General features: G+C 42.3%; 1 protein-coding gene across 2 annotated transcripts; it reads right to left on the bottom strand.

Moving 5' to 3' along the window:
- Positions 1–1,078: 1,078 nt before the first annotated feature.
- wwp1 (WW domain containing E3 ubiquitin protein ligase 1) lies at positions 1,079–21,581 on the bottom strand. 2 transcript variants are annotated; one of them, XM_079234128.1, is made up of 24 exons: positions 21,553–21,581; positions 21,173–21,264; positions 20,896–21,034; positions 19,719–19,843; positions 19,167–19,319; positions 18,865–18,937; positions 12,450–12,631; positions 11,110–11,530; positions 10,641–10,736; positions 10,261–10,435; positions 8,301–8,355; positions 7,854–7,938; positions 6,861–6,989; positions 6,465–6,537; positions 6,275–6,346; positions 6,074–6,162; positions 5,715–5,874; positions 5,263–5,396; positions 4,376–4,516; positions 4,166–4,286; positions 3,839–3,943; positions 3,548–3,648; positions 3,350–3,418; positions 1,079–2,508 (listed from the first exon to the last, which is right to left on the bottom strand). In XM_079234128.1, exons 2-24 carry the CDS (start codon positions 21,240–21,242, stop codon positions 2,409–2,411), a joined length of 2,868 nt encoding a protein of 955 aa, XP_079090254.1. In that variant the 5' UTR covers positions 21,243–21,264; positions 21,553–21,581; the 3' UTR covers positions 1,079–2,408. The 2 variants fall into 2 exon arrangements, with proteins under 2 accessions (XP_079090254.1, XP_079090255.1); XM_079234129.1 differs by lacking the exons at positions 11,110–11,530; positions 12,450–12,631; positions 18,865–18,937; ... (3 more) ...; positions 21,173–21,264; positions 21,553–21,581 and having other exon boundaries at positions 3,350–3,422; positions 3,552–3,648; positions 10,641–10,685.
- Positions 21,582–21,930: the final 349 nt, after the last annotated feature.

Genomic DNA, 21,930 nt, shown 5'->3' with positions numbered 1-21,930 from the left:
AGTGCATCTACACGCGATATGTTACAGGGTTTCGGGTTGCCTGAACCGACGGGACAGTGCTGTGAATCCGCGTCGCTTTGGAGAGAACACACCCGCGTCGCTGGCTACGAGGGCGACCGCCGACACGTCCCGTCTATTTCGGATAAGAAAAGAAAAAAGGCATCACAGATTTCCATCGAATGAGCGGTGGCTCCGTGTGATTAATTATAATATTTAAGTACTTTATTTACTTTCATTATCTTTATACAATGAATATTCACATACAGTTGATTTTTTTCTTTGATTACAGGTTTCTGTTTCAAAAGGAAGCACAGAGTTATGCAGTGTTGACTCTTTAGAAAGTCGGCTCCTTTCGCTACAGTAAATGTTTTTTCTTCTTCATCATCATCATCATCATCATACGGCCGTCCCTCCTTCCAGCTCCTCCGCAGGGACGGCTGAACACATGTTATATACATGACCGACAGCTCGAGGAAAAGTCTGAAGCGGCTTTCTGCTGTTTGCAGTGGCCTGAGAAAAGTAAAATAAAAAAATACCCACAATGCTAGAGGAAACGAGGAGGATGGCCTGCCACTGCCACAGCTGAGTTTAGAGCGCTGACCAAAAGAATAAGCACCAGAGTTTAGGAACAGTGGAGGTAAGACGTGAAAAACAAAGCGCAAAGAGAAAGGGGTGCAAAATAAAAAAACATGTAGCACCGCAATGCTGCGTCGTCTCCGCGCGTTTATTGGTCTGTGGCACTTCAGTGTCTCATTAACTCAATCTTTTGTTTTTGTATGCGAACGGTTAGTTTATAATTTTTCTGCATCCTTACTGGTTTACAGACTCATGCATTTATGTATTTATTAAACTAAGGCTCTCTTACCTCAGCACAAAGCCTGAGCTTGACCTTGGGCTGAGTAAACTGAACTGGGTGGATGACGTCGGGAAAGAAGCCTGAAGCTCATCTTGTGGCTTCACTCGTCCTGCTGCAGACAAACAGCAGATACACTATGTGACCGAATGGTTATGTTCTAACTTCTAGTAGACCTATCAACCCCTACATGTGTTTTAATGCTTATTTCCTTAAATTGGACAGTTTCCACTCCGCTGCCTGCATGCAATATTTATATATGTTGCTTTCAAGACATGAAATTTGATAAGTTTTTTTTTTTTTTTTTTTGGTCCAGTGCCTGTCTCCTTTATGACACTGACCAATTTTTTAAAATTCTTTATTTAAAAAGTATTTCCATTTTGCAATAATGTTCGGGTTGTTATGTCTCATAGGCTTGTTTGTAATTCATTAATGGTTGGTAATGAGTGAAACTGAAACCTTGTGCTTTCAGTACAAATTAGTTCTTTTGGAACTTATGACACAAGAAAACCAAATATCATAGGCCTCCAATCATATGATGATGGCAAGATGCCCTGTAGGGGGATTTGTCTCGTCATAGCTTTAATTGAGGGGTTTAAGTCAATATGATCTGCATGTTATCTAAGCTTCATCATGCCTGTTGCTTTGTAAACCACAGTGGCTTCATAGGACACTTCAAAAAGGCAAAAAGAGAACCGGTCGAGAACACGGAATCTGTCTTTTGTCGGGACAATTTTCCAAAACGGGTCAATTTTTAAATGAAAACTGCGAGTGTGTCATCCTGGTGTGTGTCTCACTTGCCAACTGAAGCGGTGGGCTGCAGTCGTGGCGGCCTGGAACATGTCCAGCGTCTCTGGCTTACAACATCTGTACACACCACACACACACAATTCACACTTTTGCTGTGATTTAGAGTCTTTCTTGATTCATCATCTGCCTTTTGATATCTTCACGATTTTATCCGAGGGAGGATGCGATCTGACTCGGGGCGGTCCAGATGTGTGAGGGTTGTGTCTTTGTGTGTTTAGTATAGGTGGTGGTAGAAGGTGGTCACAGGAGTCTTCTCATCTCCAGAGGCAGCCATGCAAGCGCGCTAAAACTGCAACAATTACTATGAGTCCAACGGGGGAAAAAAATAAAAAATTCAGGCACCAGACCCCGATACCACTCTTGCCATTTGGTAGCTCTATAGAACTAGAGCTTTAAAAAGAAGATTGCGCTCCAACTATAAAAATCCTCTCAAAAACACTTTTTCTTTTAAAAAGCCAGTCAGCAGTGGGGAGGACATTTAAAAGATATCCATGATTTCTGTTTTAAACAGAGGAGCTGAAATGCTGAAATGCTTGCATATTTCATGATGGGGTATCATAATATTTAAGGGCTGGGGAACAGGATTGCGGCAAAAAACGATGCTGCAAATTAAGATTTGGTTTAAAATGACAAAATAGCTTATATACATTGGTGGTTATCTTGTGCAATTATTTGTGTTGTTTGTTTAACTTGGCTGAATAGACAGCGATGGGAAAGGGAGAGAAATACAAGAGGACTCCTCCGCCTATTCTTGGCCAAATCCTTCCGTTTCCTCGATGGCAAAGAGCAGCTTCTCTTTCAGCTGGTCGAAACTCTTGTAAGGAGGCAAGTCCAGACGGTTGAAGCTGAGGACAGACAAGGACGAAAGATCAGTGCAAAGGGACGGATGCTTCATAAAACATGAATTACGTCTAAAACAGTGTCAATGTTTCTTTGCTTGTGATGTGATAGAAAATATTCATTAAACAGTGTTCAGACACATTCTGACCAATGGATTTCCATGACCAAACATTTAGTGAAATATCGGTGTAAACATGAAAAAGTGAGAAAATGTAGTATTTAAACAAACAATGAGAATTATAAAGCATACAGTAAACCTTAAATGACACAATTGAATGAGAGACAATAGTTTGATTAAAATAATAAACATGTATATAGATGCCTGTATGTACGCCTGCTTATATTTTGAGCGTCTTTCTTTTAAAAGCATATTCATTATTTAAAATTCAGTGCAAATGAACGTCATGAACACATGAATATAACAAATTTCCATGACTTTTCCAAAACCTTTGGGATTTTAATTTTTTCAAGGACTTTTCCAGGCCTAGAAATAACCATTTTAAAATTCCATGACTTTTCCAGGTTTTCCATGACCGTAAGAACCCTGATTAAAGATAACAAAGCAGCAGCTCTATTCGTTTAGAATCTGCAGAAAGACTGCGTGTGCCTGCCGATTACATCTCATCATTAACAGCTTTCTAAGTCAATTGCGATTCAATTTTCAAGGGGCAGTGGTTGGAATATGATGGCAAAACTGACCAAGAATCAAGTGTAAAACACCACGAGAGGAACAGAGCATCACAGTTGATTTAATACTGTGAGTGACGTACGGAATAACATCTGATCAACACTACGCGAGGGAGGAATTACGAATCTTATGAAATAGAGGTAGTGAACTCCACTCACCACGTGTGGCTCCGAGGAAGCCAAGTGTCCTTCCCCACCTTCTCAATGCAGAACTTCTGGGGCCCGTTACTTCCTGCAATACAAAAGAAGATCAGGAGTGAGGACATTGTGGGGGAAAAAGAAGACACGCGTGTATCCATAGCTCTGGGTTTCAGAAAGATAATTTCGTAAACGTGTAACTCTTTGTGCGTCGGTCACTGACCCATGAGTTCAGCAAAGCCGCCCAGAGGAAGTCGGCAGGTTCCGGTGACAAACTGCATGAGCCGCAGTCGCACTTCGTTGTCCACTTCTTTCACCAGCTTCAAGGGAGGAAGTTACAGCGCGATTTTAATTAGAATCTGTGTTACATAAACCATGCAATGGGCAACGCCCTGTGGAACACTTGGAATATTCTCCTTCTTTGCTTTGTAAACAGATGAGGGCAAGGAATATAGAAGCTGTGTGCGTGTGCGTGTGTGTGTGTGTGTGTGTGTGTGTGTGAGACTGTACCTGCCAAAACCAGATGATCTGTTTGCTGTTCCTTGTGTAGTGGCGGTACACCGTGTTTCTTTGCCAGTCTTGAAGGTCTACCTCCTGCATTCCACAGAGCATCACCTGCGTCGAACACACACACAAATAATTGACAAATAGAAGTCAATGCAAATAACAGAAGTAGAGAGAAGTCTCACAAAATACTGCTTTTTCTCCACACATCATAAGTAATGATTAAAGCTGTGAGGAGTTGGGTAGGCTATTGGGAACACACACTAGAAACACGACACCACAGGTCATCAACAGCACACGGAGCTCGCCACGGCATCAGACCACACGGCTCACCTCGAGCTCCTTTTCATCAAAGTACTGGAGCCACTGAAGGGGGACCACCTCGTTGAAGCCGTCCAGGAAAGCTTTGGTCTGACCTTCCACCCCGCGGGAGAACCTCCACTCTGCCATCAGACTAAAAGCATCGCACAAATGTACTTTGTAAGTTAAAACAATAAAATAAAATATAGGTAGCATTGTGATGAGACAGAAGTTATACTGAACCTGATATACTCCTCCTTGTTCTCCTCGGTGACGAGAACGTTGGTGCCATCAGGTTTGAGATCATGAGAGGTGATCTTCCCCAGGATCTCCATGTCCACTGAGAAGTACATCTCCAGACCGCACTCTTCAATGTTGTTGTCCCTGAGGACAGACGAGAGCGTGTTGCTGCCACAGCATAATCCAGGCTGAACGGCTCATCGTTGCAAAAAGACCTAAGTTGCAACCCCGTCGTGTTAAAGAAAGCAAACTGGCCGAGTCTGCAGCGTTTGCTCCATCTTTGTTCATAACACACGGCTTCATCCCCTCACTGTCTCTTCTCCCTCGGTGTGTGAATAGTATTCTGTAAATGCTGTGTGTGTGGAGTCTGTCCTCTTTCCATATTTCTGTGGTACGGACAGCTTTGTGGTTGAGGTCCCAATGTTTTACCTCACTCCAAACACACTGAAACGTATAACACTTCATATGTATTTAGGAAAGGGAGCAGCATCAATGTAAAGCCTCTGCGAGATTTCTGAAGGAGACTGCTTCTTGAGCACGATATTTGCCATATGCAAGACACGTATAAGAACAATCAGAGCCCGGCATGGCGACAAAAACAACTTTTACGATGCTCGCTTACCCCAAAGGATTACATTGCAGTTAAGCAGCAGCCTTTTATGGCGCTTTCCCTCAATACTGGACCAATTTCAGAAATTGTTGTACTAATTTGTCACTAACCCAGGTTGAAAAATTCCAAAGTTCTTCTTTGACAGCTGTCAAACCAACAATAAAGAACTGGCACTTCACTCTCAAATGCTTAACAGTAATGTGATCATTTAAAATTAGAATATGCTCATTAATTTTCATGTACACATGTATAAATTCTGAATGCCGAAGACGTAACTTACCTTATCCATATAAGCGAGTTGTAGAACTCTGGGTCGATGGACTCCAGGTCTTTGAGTATTAGCTTCTTGTTCAGCATGCGTTTGTAGAAAGGCAGAGAGAAGCCTGTGTCGATAAACTTGCCGTGGAAAAGTGCCTGTAGCAGGAGAGAAATACAAATATGTATTCCTTTAACTGTGCTGGTCAATCTGAAACTATGGTATCTATCTGACAGATTTATTTGGTATATTTAAGAAAACCCAAAACATAGTCAAACGTTGTTTTTCTTTGACAATTGAACACATTCAGATGTCAAGTCTGTATTTGTGTTTTTTTTTGTCTCCAACACTAAAAATACATGTTTCACATCAAATATATGTCGACTAAAATCACCAGCTTGTTCCACTTCTAATGTATTTGCGTTGGCGTTATCAGGATTGTTCGCAATTTGGTGCGGGCAGCATGTTGAACTTGCCATCGCGATGAAGCGGCCGATGAAGCAGAAGTAGGAGAGGTGGTCCGGGTTGATAGCAGAGGCTGGGTTGATCTGCAGACAGTAGTTGCTCTTGCCGGCATACTCAAACAGACAGTACATGGGGTTCAGCACTTCATGGGACAACAAGAAGAACCATTCTCTGCAAAACGACAAGAGAGCGAGACAAGCAGAGAGGGCAAAGACAAGAGAGGGGAGGATGAATGGGAAACAAAATGAAGTGAGGAAAAGTCAGAAGAGAGAAAGGGAGGGAGACAAGAGTTTTAAATGATTAATCACTGCTTGTTTGCACCAAAAACATTTTTAAATTGACATTATACTATTTCTATTGTCTATATTACCGGGCTAAGCCACCATAGTCTAGACCCTCCTCGCCTCTGAAGATAACATAGAGTCTCCTCCTCAAGTCGTAAGGCTTCAGGGCCATAATCTAATGAACAGAGAAAACACACATCAGTAAAACGACATGGGACAAGGAGTATTACTGTATGTGATGTTTAACATTGGTTCAGACTGGCACAGTGGTAGAAAAGCCCTCTTACTTGCTGGAACGAGTCTTCAAACAACGTCTGTCTGGAGACGGTGATCTTCACATGGCTAGGGAGAGCATTGGACTGAGAAAACAGCAGGAGAAACCCATTAATGCAATCGGGACAACAAAATAAGATAAAGACAAGTAACTGAAAGCAAAAAAACAAAATAGTTATGGAGAAGAAGAAAGAAAACACCTACCTGGCACAAGTAGCGGAAATGGGCAAGCTTCCAGCGAAAGCTGCGCTCGTAGGCAATCTGAGGGCCTTTGGTGCTGAGGAGAGCAAAAACATTTAACAAGAGGTCAAAACCTAACAAGCGTCAGCTGATAGATGCAATGGATTCTACAGGGGTCAGCAATCTTCACCAAGCAAATGTAGTACATGTGAAATATGCTCTGGTCCCATCAAGTTGTTATTTAGAAATATTTCCTAGCTTTCAGATTAATTCATCAAATTCTCTCAACATTCCTGCGTGAATCAGAACCATTGAAATTGAAAGCCAGTGGGAACGATTTCTCTTTCTGAATTTCTCGAAATGTATGTGCAAATGTAAAGCAGATCACAGAAAGAAAACTATTCTAAAAGGTGTTCTTACACAGAGGACTTTCCGGTGCGGGGGTCGCTGAAAGTGGTGGTTCGGGTGTTGTGATCCACAAAGTAGCGGACTCCTTCCCTCGTGTACCGGATCTCCCAGCCTTCAGGAAGAGGATCTTCATTCTGTAGCCTGCACGCACACAAGGACCAATTGTACTCTTGGATGTGGAAACGCTATTTCCATTTGAGAATTTTCATAATGGACCAATTTTATAGGTTAAAGTCTTAATTGCAACATCGGTTACAACTTATCAAAGTGATCACATCGTACGCACGATCACACAGAGGTTCTTGCAGTTTGCGGCAACTTTTTTTATTCTTGGTTGGCAACCGCGGAGTGAGTGCTAACGCTAGCTTAACACAAACATGAGCGGTACACTAACAGTTAATGGTAGATTCAAATGATCAAAACTACCTCCCCGAAATCTCGAGTCCCGCACTAATCTGCCTGCTGTTTAGTTTTTAGACCATGGTAACTACAGTTGCTCAAACAGCTCAGGTATTCCAGCAAGAGTCACCCTAATGGGGAAAACCGCTAACGATGTCAGGCACATTTCCGCTGAGTTGAATTGTTTCCAACTCAAGGTCTTCGGGGCACTCAGCAATGCAAAAGAATGCACAAAATGATCTTTTTGTTTCCTTGCTGATTATCTATTCAAAACCGTTAAAAAATAAATAACAACATTGATTTTTGCGTTGTGCCGCTGTTTGAGCTTCATTAGCCCAGTGCAAAGACTTGCATATTCCTGAGTGAGGAGCGGGGAGTTTTAATGGATCAATGGTTTCTGTCTTATTGGGTGAATATCTCAACACTTTTATAGGAAGTCGACTTCACCCAAAACACAGTCATTTTTTAATATCATAGAATGTTTTTCTTCTATTTTGGCCCAAACAAGGCCAGTAAAATCCCTGGCAGACATCACAGACAGAAAAGGCCCATTAACTTCGAGATCACCTTTCACATGAACAAATGCTGATCTTTAAAAGAGCTCACCCTTGGGTGCGGGGGTCTTCCCACTGCGTTGTCTTGGTGCTATGGTTGACAAAGTACACTCGGTCATTGGAGTCCACACGCCTCTCTAAAGTTGATAAAAAACGCAGAGAGGAATCGGTATATTAAGGATAGGACAGGATTGACACTGGGCCCAAAAATGTGGCAACACATGTCAGATTATTAGTGCTGACTCATGCTATGTACTCATGCACACATATTCGACTAGCTGCCATCTACGACCTCTGTGAACAGCGAGCAGCATTTGTGCTTTCGTATTAACATTCAGTTTGGCATGAACATTTATACAAATGTATATATACACATTTCTGTGTTTGTCTCATCAGCAAGAACTGCAGATGTGATGTAGATTTCACAGTTAAAGAACAGCACATACTGACGCAGAGGGAAAACATGTGCAGCATTTAGAAGGAAAGAACGTGAACTCACCCCATCCAGGAGGTAGCGGGCCGAGAGGATCATTCTCAGCCGACATCATGGATGCCTGAAAGCGAGGGATGCACACATAGACTTCCATTAGAAAAAAAATAATTAGCCAAAAAATATTCCAAATAGGTGTATGTATCAAAAAACATTTAAAAAAAATGTAATAAAGACTCCACGATGCAATTTGGGGAAATGGGAGATATTCCAAATGAAAAAAAGTTTTGCTATGTAGCTGGCAAGAAGGCCTCTGTGCTTAGTTAACTGTTCTATACTTCCCAGATGTCTATTGATTTGTGCTGTAAACTAATCATCATCTGTAAAGATGACATCACTGCTGAGATCAAAGATTTAGGAGAAGGACCCTCCCACCAGATTAGAGGTAGTTCTCACCTTTAGGCCAAATGAGTTGCTGTGTATTGATGAATGGGGTTGCAATACAAATGCCCCCAGAGAGGGAGACGAGACTCATGACGCGAATGATTTAGGGACAAGAGTTTCAAGTGTCATCATTTGTAATCACCATCGGAAACTGGACTTTGATTTCTAAGCTCGTCATGATACAAATATTGATCGACTTGTTTACCCGTGTCAATTAGGTAAAAACAAGATGTATATCATGGATGTGAGAAAATAGCATTTATTTTTTCTTTGATTTACTCTACAATTCACTTTACAGTGAGGATAATCCTTTTTAAAGAACTCTGTAGTGTTTTGGATATCTGACCTATCTATTCATCTTCTTCAGTGCAGCCACTGGTTTCCATTAATGTCACTGTGGTATGAAAATCAACTGGCAATGACTTAAAACTTGCTTGAGTTGGGCATAACAATAAGCTTCATTTCTGCTTTCACTGTTGTCAAAGTTGCATTGCTGTAGCTGCATTAAGATGAACCGTGGTAATGCGGTCATACGTAGGTATAGGAAAGGTCTACACTGCCTAATGGACAGAAAAACAATTACTGATGTATAAATAAAAACATTCATAAGTTGAAAACAATTAGAAAAATAGTAACTATATCAAGGACCAGATTTAAAACATCTGGTCTTTTTAAATGGGTGCCTTTAAATACTCTAAAAAGACAATGGAGCCCTTTCAGAGCTCTCGGTCAGTCTCTCCCAAAGTCTGTGTTGAGCTCCACTGTTTGGTGGCAGGAGAAAAAAAAGAGTCAGCTAACCTTTGTCTAAATGCATTTTTTTGGTCCTCATAATATTTAACATGTGTATATATTTTCAGATAACACATACCTAAAACAATTTATCAAATCTATATATTTTTCAAAATGCCTAGTATAACTATTCAAAATCATATAAGATGGCAGTTAAGATGATAAAGCCAGGTTTGTTTACGCCTCATACGCTTCTGTTTTCTGTAGTGATGGGTAAGTACTGGGGAATAATTGAGTCGAATGCACACTTGCTTCTAAAAGCTCAAAGCTGGATAGATCCAGTGTGGTCAGGCGAGTTCTTTGGGTGTGAGATCTAAAGATCGGACTGTACAGTGAGAATCACAAATCAACTAAGGAGTTTATTTGCAATAATAAGTGTTACATAATGACACGGCGTCCATAATTGTAAAGAGTGTCAAGCAAAAAGAGTGAAAATGTTTAAACCCATTTGAACGGTCAGTGTAAGGGACCCCCGGTTCATGTAAAACAAATTTACAAAAGAAGGACTAATTGGCCATATGGTTTCTTTTCATGCAGTATTGTCGCCTCTCTTAAGGGGAATGTCCACGCTTCTTGAATATCATCATTATGTGGAATGTTATATCGTATCATAGAGGGTGGAATTCCACAGTGAAACCAAAACAAAAAAGTTAGAATGTTGACAATCTGAATTAGTGGGCAGGAAAATACAAAAGAATGCCTTTTACAGGTGTAAAACCTGTGCTTTTTAAAATTTTTTTAAGAGTGTTAAGGGAACAGGAGGGCGTTGGACGGGTGAAGGTGGGAATTGACTTACGGAGTAGAGGTATCGCTGGTTAAACTGGTGCATAGCTCCCTGCAGCTGGCTGCGCTGGCTCTGCCACTGCTCAAAATTGCGGACCGATTCCATAGTGGGCCGCTGCCAGGTGGTGGTGCGGGTGTTGTGGTCCACGTAATAGATCCTGCCTCGGTCATCCACTCTACGCTCCCAACTGGAAGAGTGACAGAGATGCGGCACGATAAAAGCCTCAAACAAAGTACACTTCCCATGTTCTAAGAATATATTAACAGCTTTTTTTGTAATTGATATCGGAAACAGACTTGAGCTACTGCTAAGAAGCACAAATGAACCTGGTCAAGTTACAGATTCCATGTCTGAGAAGCGCTGAATAGGAATAGGGAGCATGAGCCACTCACCCTGGTGGAAGTGGCTGTGGTCTTTCCCAGGTCGTAGTTCTGGTGTTGTGGTCTACGTAATAAGTTCTCCCATGCGGGTCTTTACGCTGCTCCCACCTGAAAGACACAACAACAACAATTAGCGAAAACAAAAAGCTACATTAGGTTACAGAGATACATAGAAAATGTGAATTTTTACTAAAACATTATTATGAAATATGAGTTTCATCATAAGGTGGCAACCTCTGCTTTACTAGGAGACAATCTATTTGTAATAATTAAATATGATTGTTATTGAATATTTCAGACAATTTCTAAACATACAGTAAATACCCCTTCATTTAAATCATAGCCTTGAATGAAGTCAGGGAATGCAGAAAATGCAGCTGGTGGTGTTTCTTTTACGAATGAATGAATGAATGAATGAATGAATGAATTAATTAATGAATATATACTTTATTAATCCCCAAGGGGAAATTTTGTATTTTACCCCGGCGGCAGAGGGTCTGCGGCTCCAGCGTTCGGGGCCTGCTGCCTGGGCTTGGCCCCATCCGCAGTTACCGTTGCACTGTTACTACTGCTACCGCCTCCTCCTGTAGCATTCGCTTCTTCTAAAGCTGGAGGGGAGGAGGATGATGAGGAGGAGGTTGTGATGGTGTTGGGCCCCTGTGCCGGGGAGACAAACGTGGAGGAAGCAGCAGCGGTGCACTCAACAGGCTTCGCAGCAGAAGAGGAGGAGGCTGGAGCCTGTGTGGAGGTGGGCAGGGGCCGAGGTGTGCTATCCGGTGCCGTGTCAGGGTCTGGCGGGGCGGCTTCTTGGTTGCAGTCCTCGTGGTCGTCTGCAGGGGGCGGCGCATCACAAGACGCAGCAGACGATGGCCCAAGCGCCGCATCACAGGACTCCCCGTTGACTGCAGGCAAGACAGGGAAAGACAATGGTACTGTTTACGTGCACAGACTAAACACTTCATCCATGACTTGATGTCAGTGATGTCTCATGGAAAAGAATGTAAGTTTTAAATGGCTAGTCTTGTAATCTTGGAACTTACACAGATCCATGCATCAATTTATATCTCTGTGATTTATCTCTGTTTAGAAATTTAGGTAAGGCTATTTGCTGCCTTTGAAAAATGAAACAGTGAAATCACAACAAGAACAATTCTGAAGTCCTCCGTTAGTTTATCACTCAAGTGAGGCAGGCCCACGAATTAGAGAAATCATACCAATTATTTTGATAACGTGGCATTTTAATAAATTCAAACCGATCGAGCTAGTTCTGTCTGAGGTACACTTGTAGAGAAGATAGGTTCTCTCGTCAACCCAGGCTCAGTGAAGTCAATGTGCTATTAGAGCCCTGCCTGCTCTCCACAGTACACCGTACTCGGCTTTCCTTTTCGATCTGGTTATCTCTCCAAGGAGTTTCCGAAAGAGGTGCTGAAAGAAGCAGATTATAGGCCTTAACGAATAAGAATGGATATACGATTATACCGTTTACCAAGTTAACCACGAGAAAGTAAAACGGCCTGAACACAACATAATGAATACCTGCTGGAAATATGCACACGTCTAACTGAGGTGCTCGCATTCTGATTTGAATTACTCCATTCTTGACATAAGAATAGTTTATCAAATATAATCAGGAAATATTTCTCAAGTGAGGACATTATCACTCGCAGGAGACGTAATGGCTGTACATAGGGAAACCACAACAAAGCATTGAAATGGTCAGAAACACACCGTACACATCTAAAAACCCCAGGATTCTGTTTTGAACCATCAGCGTTAATGGCATTCACATATTGCGAGACGCGAACTAAAGATCAAACTCACCCGTCCTACTCTCTGCGTCACTGTCTAAGGGTTGGTGGACTGGGGTGGAGTTGGGTGTGGCGTCTCCGTTGATGACGTGACCAAGGGCGGGGCTGCAGGAGCTGGAAGGTTCCTGTCCATCCACACCATTGGAGACCGAACAGGAACTTGACCTCGGGCCCAAGTCTGTACCATTCAGTGTGCTTTAAAAAGGGAAAACACACCAGGATTCAAACTAGTTAGATCAAATCTGAATCTGGTTACTGAAGAGAATCTAATGATTTATATGTTGTACTGCCTTACTTTGACTAAAGTTTCATGTCCCGCTTATACTAAAGAATGTGTCTCGGAGCTGAGAAAACGCAACTGCCTGAGTTCCCACTCTGCGGTTTTGGTTCCGTAGACACTCTCCCTCTTGACCCTGGCTGAACAGGTCAAATAGAGGCCGCTAAGGCCTTATATGCACATGCTACCGCGTTTTAACACATAAAGCTTGCTTTTGGCCGTTATCGGTCTTGCACAGGGACATATATCTGGTTCCTTTTATATGTAAGAAGTTCCGCTTTATGCCCTCAGGAATAGTGGCAGACAGTATAACTCACCCTTGTCACCTTTAGATGTCTGATATACAGACGGACCGCTCCCTTTTCGCTACTTAGACTGTGACAATTATGGAAGTCAGAAAGAGGAAGTCTCACAGAAAGGGGATAAATATCCATTGCTCTTAGAGAACGGGGCCCACTCTCATGGTGGGGGTGTGCAGACTGTGTGCAGAGCAGACCATCAGGGGAGCTGAGTCCAAGGCCTTGTAGTAGGTATGCAGTCCATGTATATGTAATAATGGCTTAAATAAATAACCTTGATTGTAATGTAACCTGTACTGTCAATTCTTGAACACCCGAGGAATTTCCTGGAGAGGACAATTCTTCCCTTCATTACACAAGCAACAATTCCTTCATTACACCTGACTTCTAGACCTATTTAAAATACACAATAAAATAATTTATTCGATAATTCATACTTTTATTTAGGACTCAATCATTGAGGTTCCTCTCTTTTGCAATCACGACGAGAAATACACAGTAAAACAAATAAATCTAAACCAAAAAGGCCAATACTCTATACTGCACACTAAGTATTAAAGTGATTTCAGATCAGCATCTTGAATTGTCTAGAGATAGTGACAATGTCGAAAATGTCATGCGTTTGGTGCACAAAAACTAAAAGGCAGGTTTTATAAGTTCAGAATAAACCCACAAGACGTAAAAGCTGTTAGTAGTGGACGTTTGTCAGGGTCCTGTGGTCCAGTCCAGCATAGACGTTATATTTGGAGGTGAATGTTCAATAAGCGGTTTATGGATGAAAAGATACAGGTGTTTATCACGTCTCTGTGTCAGAGAGGACAGACTATCTGTGATACAGAATGCAATGGCCAATGTTGTAGGAGTCTCTGGTAATGAATCCGATGGCAGAATGATAAACTGAGTCTCGTGTGAAAGTGGAAGCAGAAGTGTGTCTATAGATTAGCAAATGTGAGCGGAGTGTGTGTGGGGGCCAGTAAAGCTGCCGGGCCTGATGACTTCCTTGGGTGTGCTCTAGGAACATGTGCCAACAGTTTACTGATGTCATCACTGACGTATTCACCACAGTCTCAGGAGAGTGTCCCCAACTGCTTCTAGACAGCAACATCGTCCCTGTACCAAAGACGTCTGCAGGGTCCAGTCTTAATGACAACCACCCTGTGGCTCTCATTCCCATTCTGATGAAGTGGTTTGACAAACTGGTTCTACAATCCACATATAAAACAACATCCCAGCCAGCCTGGAACCTCACTAGTTTGTAAACAGAGCCAACAGATCCACAGATGCACAGATGATGCGGTCTTCATTGCCCTCCACTCCCTCATCTTGAAAACAACAACACCTACATCCAAATGTTGTTTGCTGATTTCAGCTCAGCCTTCACCACAATCTCCCCCGTGAAACGGCTTGGTAAACCGAGCACTATGGGCTTTAGTACCTCACTCTGTAACTGGCTGTTGGACTTCCTCACAAACAGACCCCAGGCAGTTTGGATTTGCAGTCACACCCCTAGCACTCTAGTGGTGAAGATCTGAGCCTCCCCACCCCCGGCTTGCAGATGAAACTAGTTTGTAGATGACACTACGAGCATCGGCCAGATTACAAACAACAATTAGTCTTCATGTAGAGTGAAAATCAACAATCTTGCAGTGTGATGCTCAGAGAACAAACTTATGCTCAACATCAGTAAAACCAAGGAGCTGATTATTGATTTTAGACAAAAAAAAGAGGCTAATACAGACACATCAATGGAGCTGAGGTCGAGCATATGAATAGTTTTAAGGTCTCGGGACCTTGAGTCGTCAAACATCTCCATCCTGGCTTGAATGAAACTCCTAAAAACAGCTGTATTTCTTAAGGAAACTAAAGACGTCAAAATTCCTGTGCCAATTTCTTGTTGTTGAAAGCATTCTGACTGAAAACATTACAAACTGGCATGGGATGTGCACAGCCCCGGAAAGGAGGGCTCTACATCAGGCGATTAGAACCACTCAACATTATTGATACCCATCTACTGAGTATCAGTGATATTGGTGACAAGAGGTGCCTGTGAAGAGCCCAAAGGACCTTTGCAAAGACAACCCAACCCCAGCCTGTTCACCCTGCTGCTGTCTGGCAAGTGTTACAGAAGCATCAGCTGTCGCACCACCAGAGCAGCTCATTTCCTCAGGCTGCGAGTCTTAAATTCATCCTCCACACATAATATAGTTTTGTTAGTTTTTTGCGTGTTTTCTTTTGAAGCAGAATGGGACTGTTGTACAATGATAATAAATGAACTTTGTAACCCTTGTAACCTTAAAAGGCTTGACTCGAGACACTAGGACTATTGTCCTGTGAGGGCAAGGACAGGACATAATAGGATTGCACAGTGACGTAATGGCCACAGCTGAAGAGGCCCTTTTATGAGGCTGAAGAGTTCAGACGGTGCCACAGACGTGCCCACACTAAGACCAATACAAAATCTGCCATATGACTCAATTACAGGCTTTGTCAAGGCAAGTTCGCAGCAAGCAACCAAGAAGAAAAAGTCAGAAAGGTTCATGGACAGCATGGACAACTCCGATGAATTTTGATTTGACTACTCCGCCTATCCGCACATCATAAAAGCTCTTACTATACCGAATACACAATGTAAGACGCATAGCACAGAGAGGGATGCCAACTAATTTCACACCATATCAGTGTCATTAAAATCTTCGGCCATTTTCATGATGGAGCCTGGCAGAGGCTGCCAACCCTTCCAGCAAGGAGTTATTTGTTCATTTGCATCTATACATATAATATTTTTATCAATATACTGATGTTTCAATATTTTAACTACAAATACTACATCAAAGGCAACTGGACTTGCTGTTTTAATATTACAATCTAATGCAGAGAGAAAGAAATGTGATACAAAGGCAAAGTAGCAATTACTGAAATTGTATAAGTTGGAACAGACCGTTGAAACCCAATACAACATTGTGCTCCTGTATCCGGCATGAGGGCCAGGTCGGAATCTAATGTTTTGACAGGCTATGAGATCTGGCGCCTCGAGCTCCACGGGAAAAGTCTCCATGCTTGACTGTCTGAGGAGAAGTAGAAACACAAGCTACCTGAAGTGAAAGGTGGGTAAGGCTCAAGAAATAAAGATTTCAGAAGGTTGAAAGAGGTGACCAGAAAAGAGAGGAGAGGCAACAGAGTGAAGACTGCGGGTTGGCACCCATGCGTAACAGTGACTGACAACCGTAAAGGACAAGTAAAGAGACAAAGAGGGTACAAGTAGGGCAGAGGGTCCCCAAAGATTTGTCTCCCAGCTAAATAGCAGATTACTTGAAGTCACATTTAGGGGAAGAAGCAGGGAGACAAAGGCCAAGTTCTGGGTGACACTACTTTTTGTAAGAAGTTGTTCACACCGTTTCCTGTTATTTACCAGAGATAATCATCTGTTTTATGTTTGAATTTGTTGAAACCAAAAAATGCGTATTTATTATGGTAATTGTCTTGCTTTCATAAACACAAGTTTAAGATTTATTTAACAACGATGGGGGGGGGAAGTCTCGTTACTACAAATATCCCTCTGCTGGCTACCTTTCCGATCTGGCTGAGTATTCAGATATTTTGGGTACTCCCAGGGAGGGGAAACACTACCAAGTGTTAGATATACCTCTCTGTTTGTGTCTTGCAGTCCTCTCAGCAACTGCAATGCAGAGAGGAGCCAGACAGCCACAACATACTAAACCCGCCTGCCAACCTCCCGTCTGTTGCGATGAGCAGACATGCTTCTTCAGTGGCTTTTCCATAAAAACCCAGTTAGACTCACTAAAGGGCACTTTTGCTGTGACAAATACTAAAGACTGGCACCAGAGCGGCAGCACGAGCACTTAAAGCAGGAGAAGGGCATAGTCAAGGTTGAGAAAAAGCAGGACAGACAGACAAGACGCAGACCAAATATGCCTGCATGTGTTCCTCTAGGGCACATTGTCGGGAAACCAAGCTAGCACATAACTCTTTGCAGCCTGTTAGCATTCCTTGTTTTCAAGGAGTTCTTCTCATCAGGCCAACAACCATATAAGGCAGTGGTTCCAAAACTGGAGGGCGCGCTCCCTAGGGGGAGGGCGCAGTGGAACTACACACACACACACACACACACACACACACACACACAAACAAACAAACATCATATGGTTGAACCTAAGAAATACAAATACAATTAAAATAAATCAACTGTGTTCCAACCACGCCCCCCAAAGCGACTCATGTTACAGAGCAACAAGTGGAAAAACCAGAGAGAGAGACACACAGCGACACAGAGAGAAAAAGATAAGAGACCGGAAAGGCGCGATGTACCAAGATGGACATTTTTGTGACTGGTATAAAGTGCAAATCAGATGGCAAGTCTGACACGACAACAACAGCACAAAGAAAAGATAAAGCAAGAAAGTATAACGAGGCATATCGGTCCCTTGGCTTTACAAGCACTGTGGTCAGCCAAGAAGTGAGACCCCAGTGTGCTGTGTGTCTTAAAAGACTGGTATGAAGCCACTGAAACAGGGTTTCCTACACTAATTCAGTTTGAAAACCCTACCGTTAAATGGGGCAAGTTGTTGCAATGTCCTAACTTCAATTTTAACATTTTATGTTAAGTTTGCTTGAAAATATATTAATAAGGTCTGAAAGCAATCTAAAGTGCAATCTTTTTGGAAATTGATAGTGAAGTGATATGTACAAATTTTAGAAAGAAAAACAAATATTTTATAGTTTATATACTATAGTGCAATTAAATCAAAACAAAAAAGGTACAACCCATTTTGGGTGGGTGAGGCTTACAATGTTCCTATATCACAGGGGTGGGCAATTAATTTTCCCAAGGGGCCACATGAGAAATTTGGACCGTTGTGGAGGGCCAAACCAATTCTTAACTTAATTCAATTAACTCAATATTAATGTTATTACTTTATTAAAAAACTGTAAATTATATGGTTTTAAGCTGCTACTGGTAAGAATACATGTAACAATAAGGCTATGAAAATAAGTAAAAAATGTAATGTAATTTTTAAGATTTTTATAAACATTACCTTAAATACGTATGTTAAAGACCAGCAATTTATTAACTTTAAACAAAAGCAATCAATGCTTTTGATGTTTTCCAGTTCAGTTCTTACTCGGTGAGAAAAGTCCAGTCTGTGTTGGCTTGAACAAGAGCATGAAGTCTGGTTGAATGAGGTGGAGATGAAGGACAGCTGAGAGAGAGGATCTGATCTGTTGAACTTCATCACTAGAATGTTTGTTCTCATGTAAGTAGATCCAAAGAGAATCAACATCTTCTGAGCATATGTGAGGAAAGTTCTCCTCTTTGAGAGAAGAATAAACATCCAGAAGTGATACTGACTTAAAGTGCTCTGCCATAGTGGATCAGACCGCAGGTCAGATCCGCGGCTGCTTTGCGCGATTCATTTTCAATCTGGAGGCGGAGACTGCAGCGCGAGGCTCCTTGGGAGGCGAGGGTCTCGCCGCGGCGCCCGCTGCTCGCTGAGGACACAAACTGCAGAACAATACGCTTTCACTTCAGCCTCCAAGTCGGCAACACTGCCCGTCGTGAGACTAAGCGCGTAAGCGCGCGCACACATATATAAATTGCCTTCAAAGCAAAAGCAGTGCCGTTTGTATTGCATTCATGGCGTGCGCCTTATTTATTTTTCATTTTTGATTGACCTCACGCGGGGCAGACTGGGAGAGCCCGCGGGCCGTAAGATGCCCAGGTCTGCTATATCATCAAAGGGAGGCTTGACAGAAAAAGTTTGGGAACCACTGATATAAGGGAAAGTGAAGTGGACAGAATCTTCCCCATGACCCCGAAATGCTGGTAAACTCACCTGTTAGCAGCCCTTGAGGAAGAAGATGATGAGTCTCCATTTTCATGGATGGCATCGCCATTCTGTTGAACTTCTAGTGTAGATGGGGGAAAACTATTTTAGCAAACAGAAATGATGTGCAAGCGTCCATTTACTAAATTAATGTAAAGAGCAATTGGCGAGTGCTTGACTGTACAAGGATTAGGTGATCGTGTACCAGCCTATTTCTCTCCCTTTGCTTCATTGTTGATCGTCACCAGTGCACATGATGATGAAAATTGGCAACCGCCTGCCTCACCCACCCCGAACACATAAATACTCACTGGTGCCATTTGCTGCATTGCCGTTGGTAAGTGGTGCCAGTTCTTCCTGGCCAGTGACAGTCAGGCCATCTAGGTAGACAGTCAGCTCGCCTGCGGGAACCAGAGCTCCCTTCTGCTCCACGCTCAGTTTCAGCACCTCCTTCACATTCTCCACTGTAGAGGCAAACCAGGGATTGTGTGGGAGGATGCATTACAATAGAGAAGCGCATAAAGCAAACCAATTTCATAGACGTGCTTCATTTACAACATTCATGTTGAAAACAGATATCAGGCAACCTCAACAATAAATATGTGGTCATGGTGATTCTGATTAAACACAAACTTTAATGATTCACATTATAAATCAGGAGATGAGCAGAGAGGATACGGGCAAGTATGTAGCAAAAAGACAGGAGAAGTTCAAAACACATGGTGGTGATGTCGGCTCGTCTAAATTAAAGTGTCTACTGTATAACTGCGCCACAACTGTATGTGTTACATCATGAACACACCCCACCCCAGACCTTGTATTATAATATGGTTCTGCATTTTTTATTTTTTTTTAAATCATACATTTTCTGTCATGCTGTTCCAAGGCTTGAATTAGGTCCAGCGTGGCTTTGCCCATCAGAGCGTCTGCCTTCAGGGTGTGGTGACTCCATACTTTGAAATCCACCTGGGTGTGCGGTGTTACATTCCTAAAAAAGGTCAGGAACACACAAACAAGCGCATGACACGTGTAATTATTAGAACGTTTAGCACAAAAATCACGCAAATTTACATCATCAGTAAAAGGAAAGTCAAATGATATGTTTTTAGCGCCAGTGTGCTCCATCAGCAGTGACTTTTTTTTGGGTCAGGGTTTGGGACGAGTTAATACATTTCAATGTGGAGCGCAAAGACGCAGAAATGGTGATGTATGTCCATTTAATACATACAATCACCATTCACAAACTCAGCATCTACTTTCAGTACCCTCCTCGGAAAAGAGAAACAACAACAAAGAAAACAACAATTATTTTGATGCTTCTCATTCTGATCTCCCTCAAAATCCTTCCTGCAGGCTTAGCGACTGATGTACTCGGCTGCTTCCTTGTGTATTCTGTGCAGACACAAAATGAACAGCACAGTCATTGTATTCACGGTTGAGCACATCAGCCTAAAGCGAAACATCTAGGATTGTAGCCAGGACGCCATATGCAGGATACATAACGGCTTGCGAAACAGCCATGGTTCAAACACAGGATAACACAGACAGCACCACTCTGTCTTCTTAGCTATAATTACCCAATCAAGACAATTAGTAATTGCAATGACATGCCTCTGGCATTCAGCTGGGCCATTAGGAAGCAAGAGCTGTAAAAGTCTCACAGCATTTATTTCCCAAATAATTATCAGATGAACAAACAGCCCTTATATTTGTTAGATAAGGTACACACTGTCGGACGCATGGACCTCAAAGTGGTGCCCCAAAGCCGAGAGGAGGACAGAACAGTTACTCCATCTTTCTCTCACAACAGCTTTTCATACGAGAACGGGCCGTTTCTGTTTGAAGAACTCCCCTCAATAGAAGACAGAGGTCTACTCTGTCGATCATTTTATCTTCTCCAAATAATAAAGTGAATTCATGAGTTGTCGTGTGTGCCCCTGACTAAATGAAACACACTGTGAACATGAAGTTGTGTATATCACATGCTAAGATGCACACGGACTGTCAGATACACATAGGAGGCAAACGGTCGCTTCTTACAGAGTGAGCCTCTCATCCCATTTAGGACTGGAGGAGCTGTTGGACTTTGTTGTGCGCTGCGACTCGCCCTCCGCTGTCACCTCCACATAAATGGAAGTCCCAAACAGGCTTTTCTTCCTCTTGAGTTTGGCACAGGAAACTGGTGGGTACATGAATGGGTTAATGAGACAAGTGGTTGTTTTTTTTTCAGCATAAAGTTGACAGTGTAATTCTGATATTCAGACACAATGCAAGCTATGCACTCCTGTACATTATAGCCTAGTGTGCTTGGACTCACCAATGGCATGGAGCTGTGATGTTCCTCTGTGGTTATGGCTAGACTCGGCTCTAGAAGAAGCCGTGGCCATGTCATACACCACAGTGGGAGACCTTTAAATGCATACACACAGAGACCAATAAAGCCAACATCAAACACATAAGCCGTACAGCCAGTAAAATCACAAACAAGAAACAGGTGAACTTGGCAGGGTTCCAATAAAAATACAGCCGAGGAGTCGTAGAAGCTGCTGCTGGATATTCTGAACCTTTTGTTGAGGTCTGTGGTTAATGTTCTACCAGCTTTTAGCTGTTCATATGTTTCAACATATTGTGTAACATTACATTATTTACCTCCTGTAATGTTGTAATTATAATGCTGGAAACACATTTTATACTCACAATTGGTGTGTGTGCTGCTAGACCCTCTGGTTCAGCCCACTCGGTGTCCCATGGTTCCTCTGAAACAGAAAAGAGATATTTTTTAGGACGACAGCTGGTGTAAACTTCAACAATTCAAAGTAGGACCTCTGATTAAGACGCCAATTTAATACTCTGTATGTGTACATCTCGTAACATATGGCATAACTCTTGTGTTCTCCATCATAGAGGAATAAATGGGACACTCTGTGACAAGCCCTTCTGCTTTGCTTTTTTCACTGTCACACTATAATAATAAAAAGTATAAATAAAAGTCATTAAAGCTGGTGTAACATTCTATAGTAGCACAATTGCAGCTTTCACTCAAAACAACTGACCATCGTTCACATCTACAACTGT

The sequence above is a fragment of the Taurulus bubalis genome (genome assembly GCF_910589615.1).
Source record: "Taurulus bubalis genome assembly, chromosome: 18".
Classification (NCBI taxonomy): domain Eukaryota; kingdom Metazoa; phylum Chordata; class Actinopteri; order Perciformes; family Cottidae; genus Taurulus; species Taurulus bubalis.
The sequence above is the reverse complement of the archived record's forward strand: the minus strand, read 5'-3'. Positions and strand labels throughout refer to the sequence as shown.

What these genes read in the sequence shown, in the direction of transcription:
- wwp1 (XM_079234128.1), bottom strand. Translation starts at nt 21,242, where the DNA reads ATGGCCACGGCTTCTTCTAGAGCCGAGTCTAGCCATAACCACAGAGGA. An exon ending in TTGATGAAAAGGAGCTCGAG is followed by an intron (nt 3,944 to 4,165) that starts GTGAGCCGTGTG and finishes TGTTCGACGCAG; the next exon opens with GTGATGCTCTGTGGAATGCA. An exon ending in TTTGCTGAACTCATGGGTCA is followed by an intron (nt 3,419 to 3,547) that starts GTGACCGACGCA and finishes TATTGCAGGAAG; the next exon opens with TAACGGGCCCCAGAAGTTCT.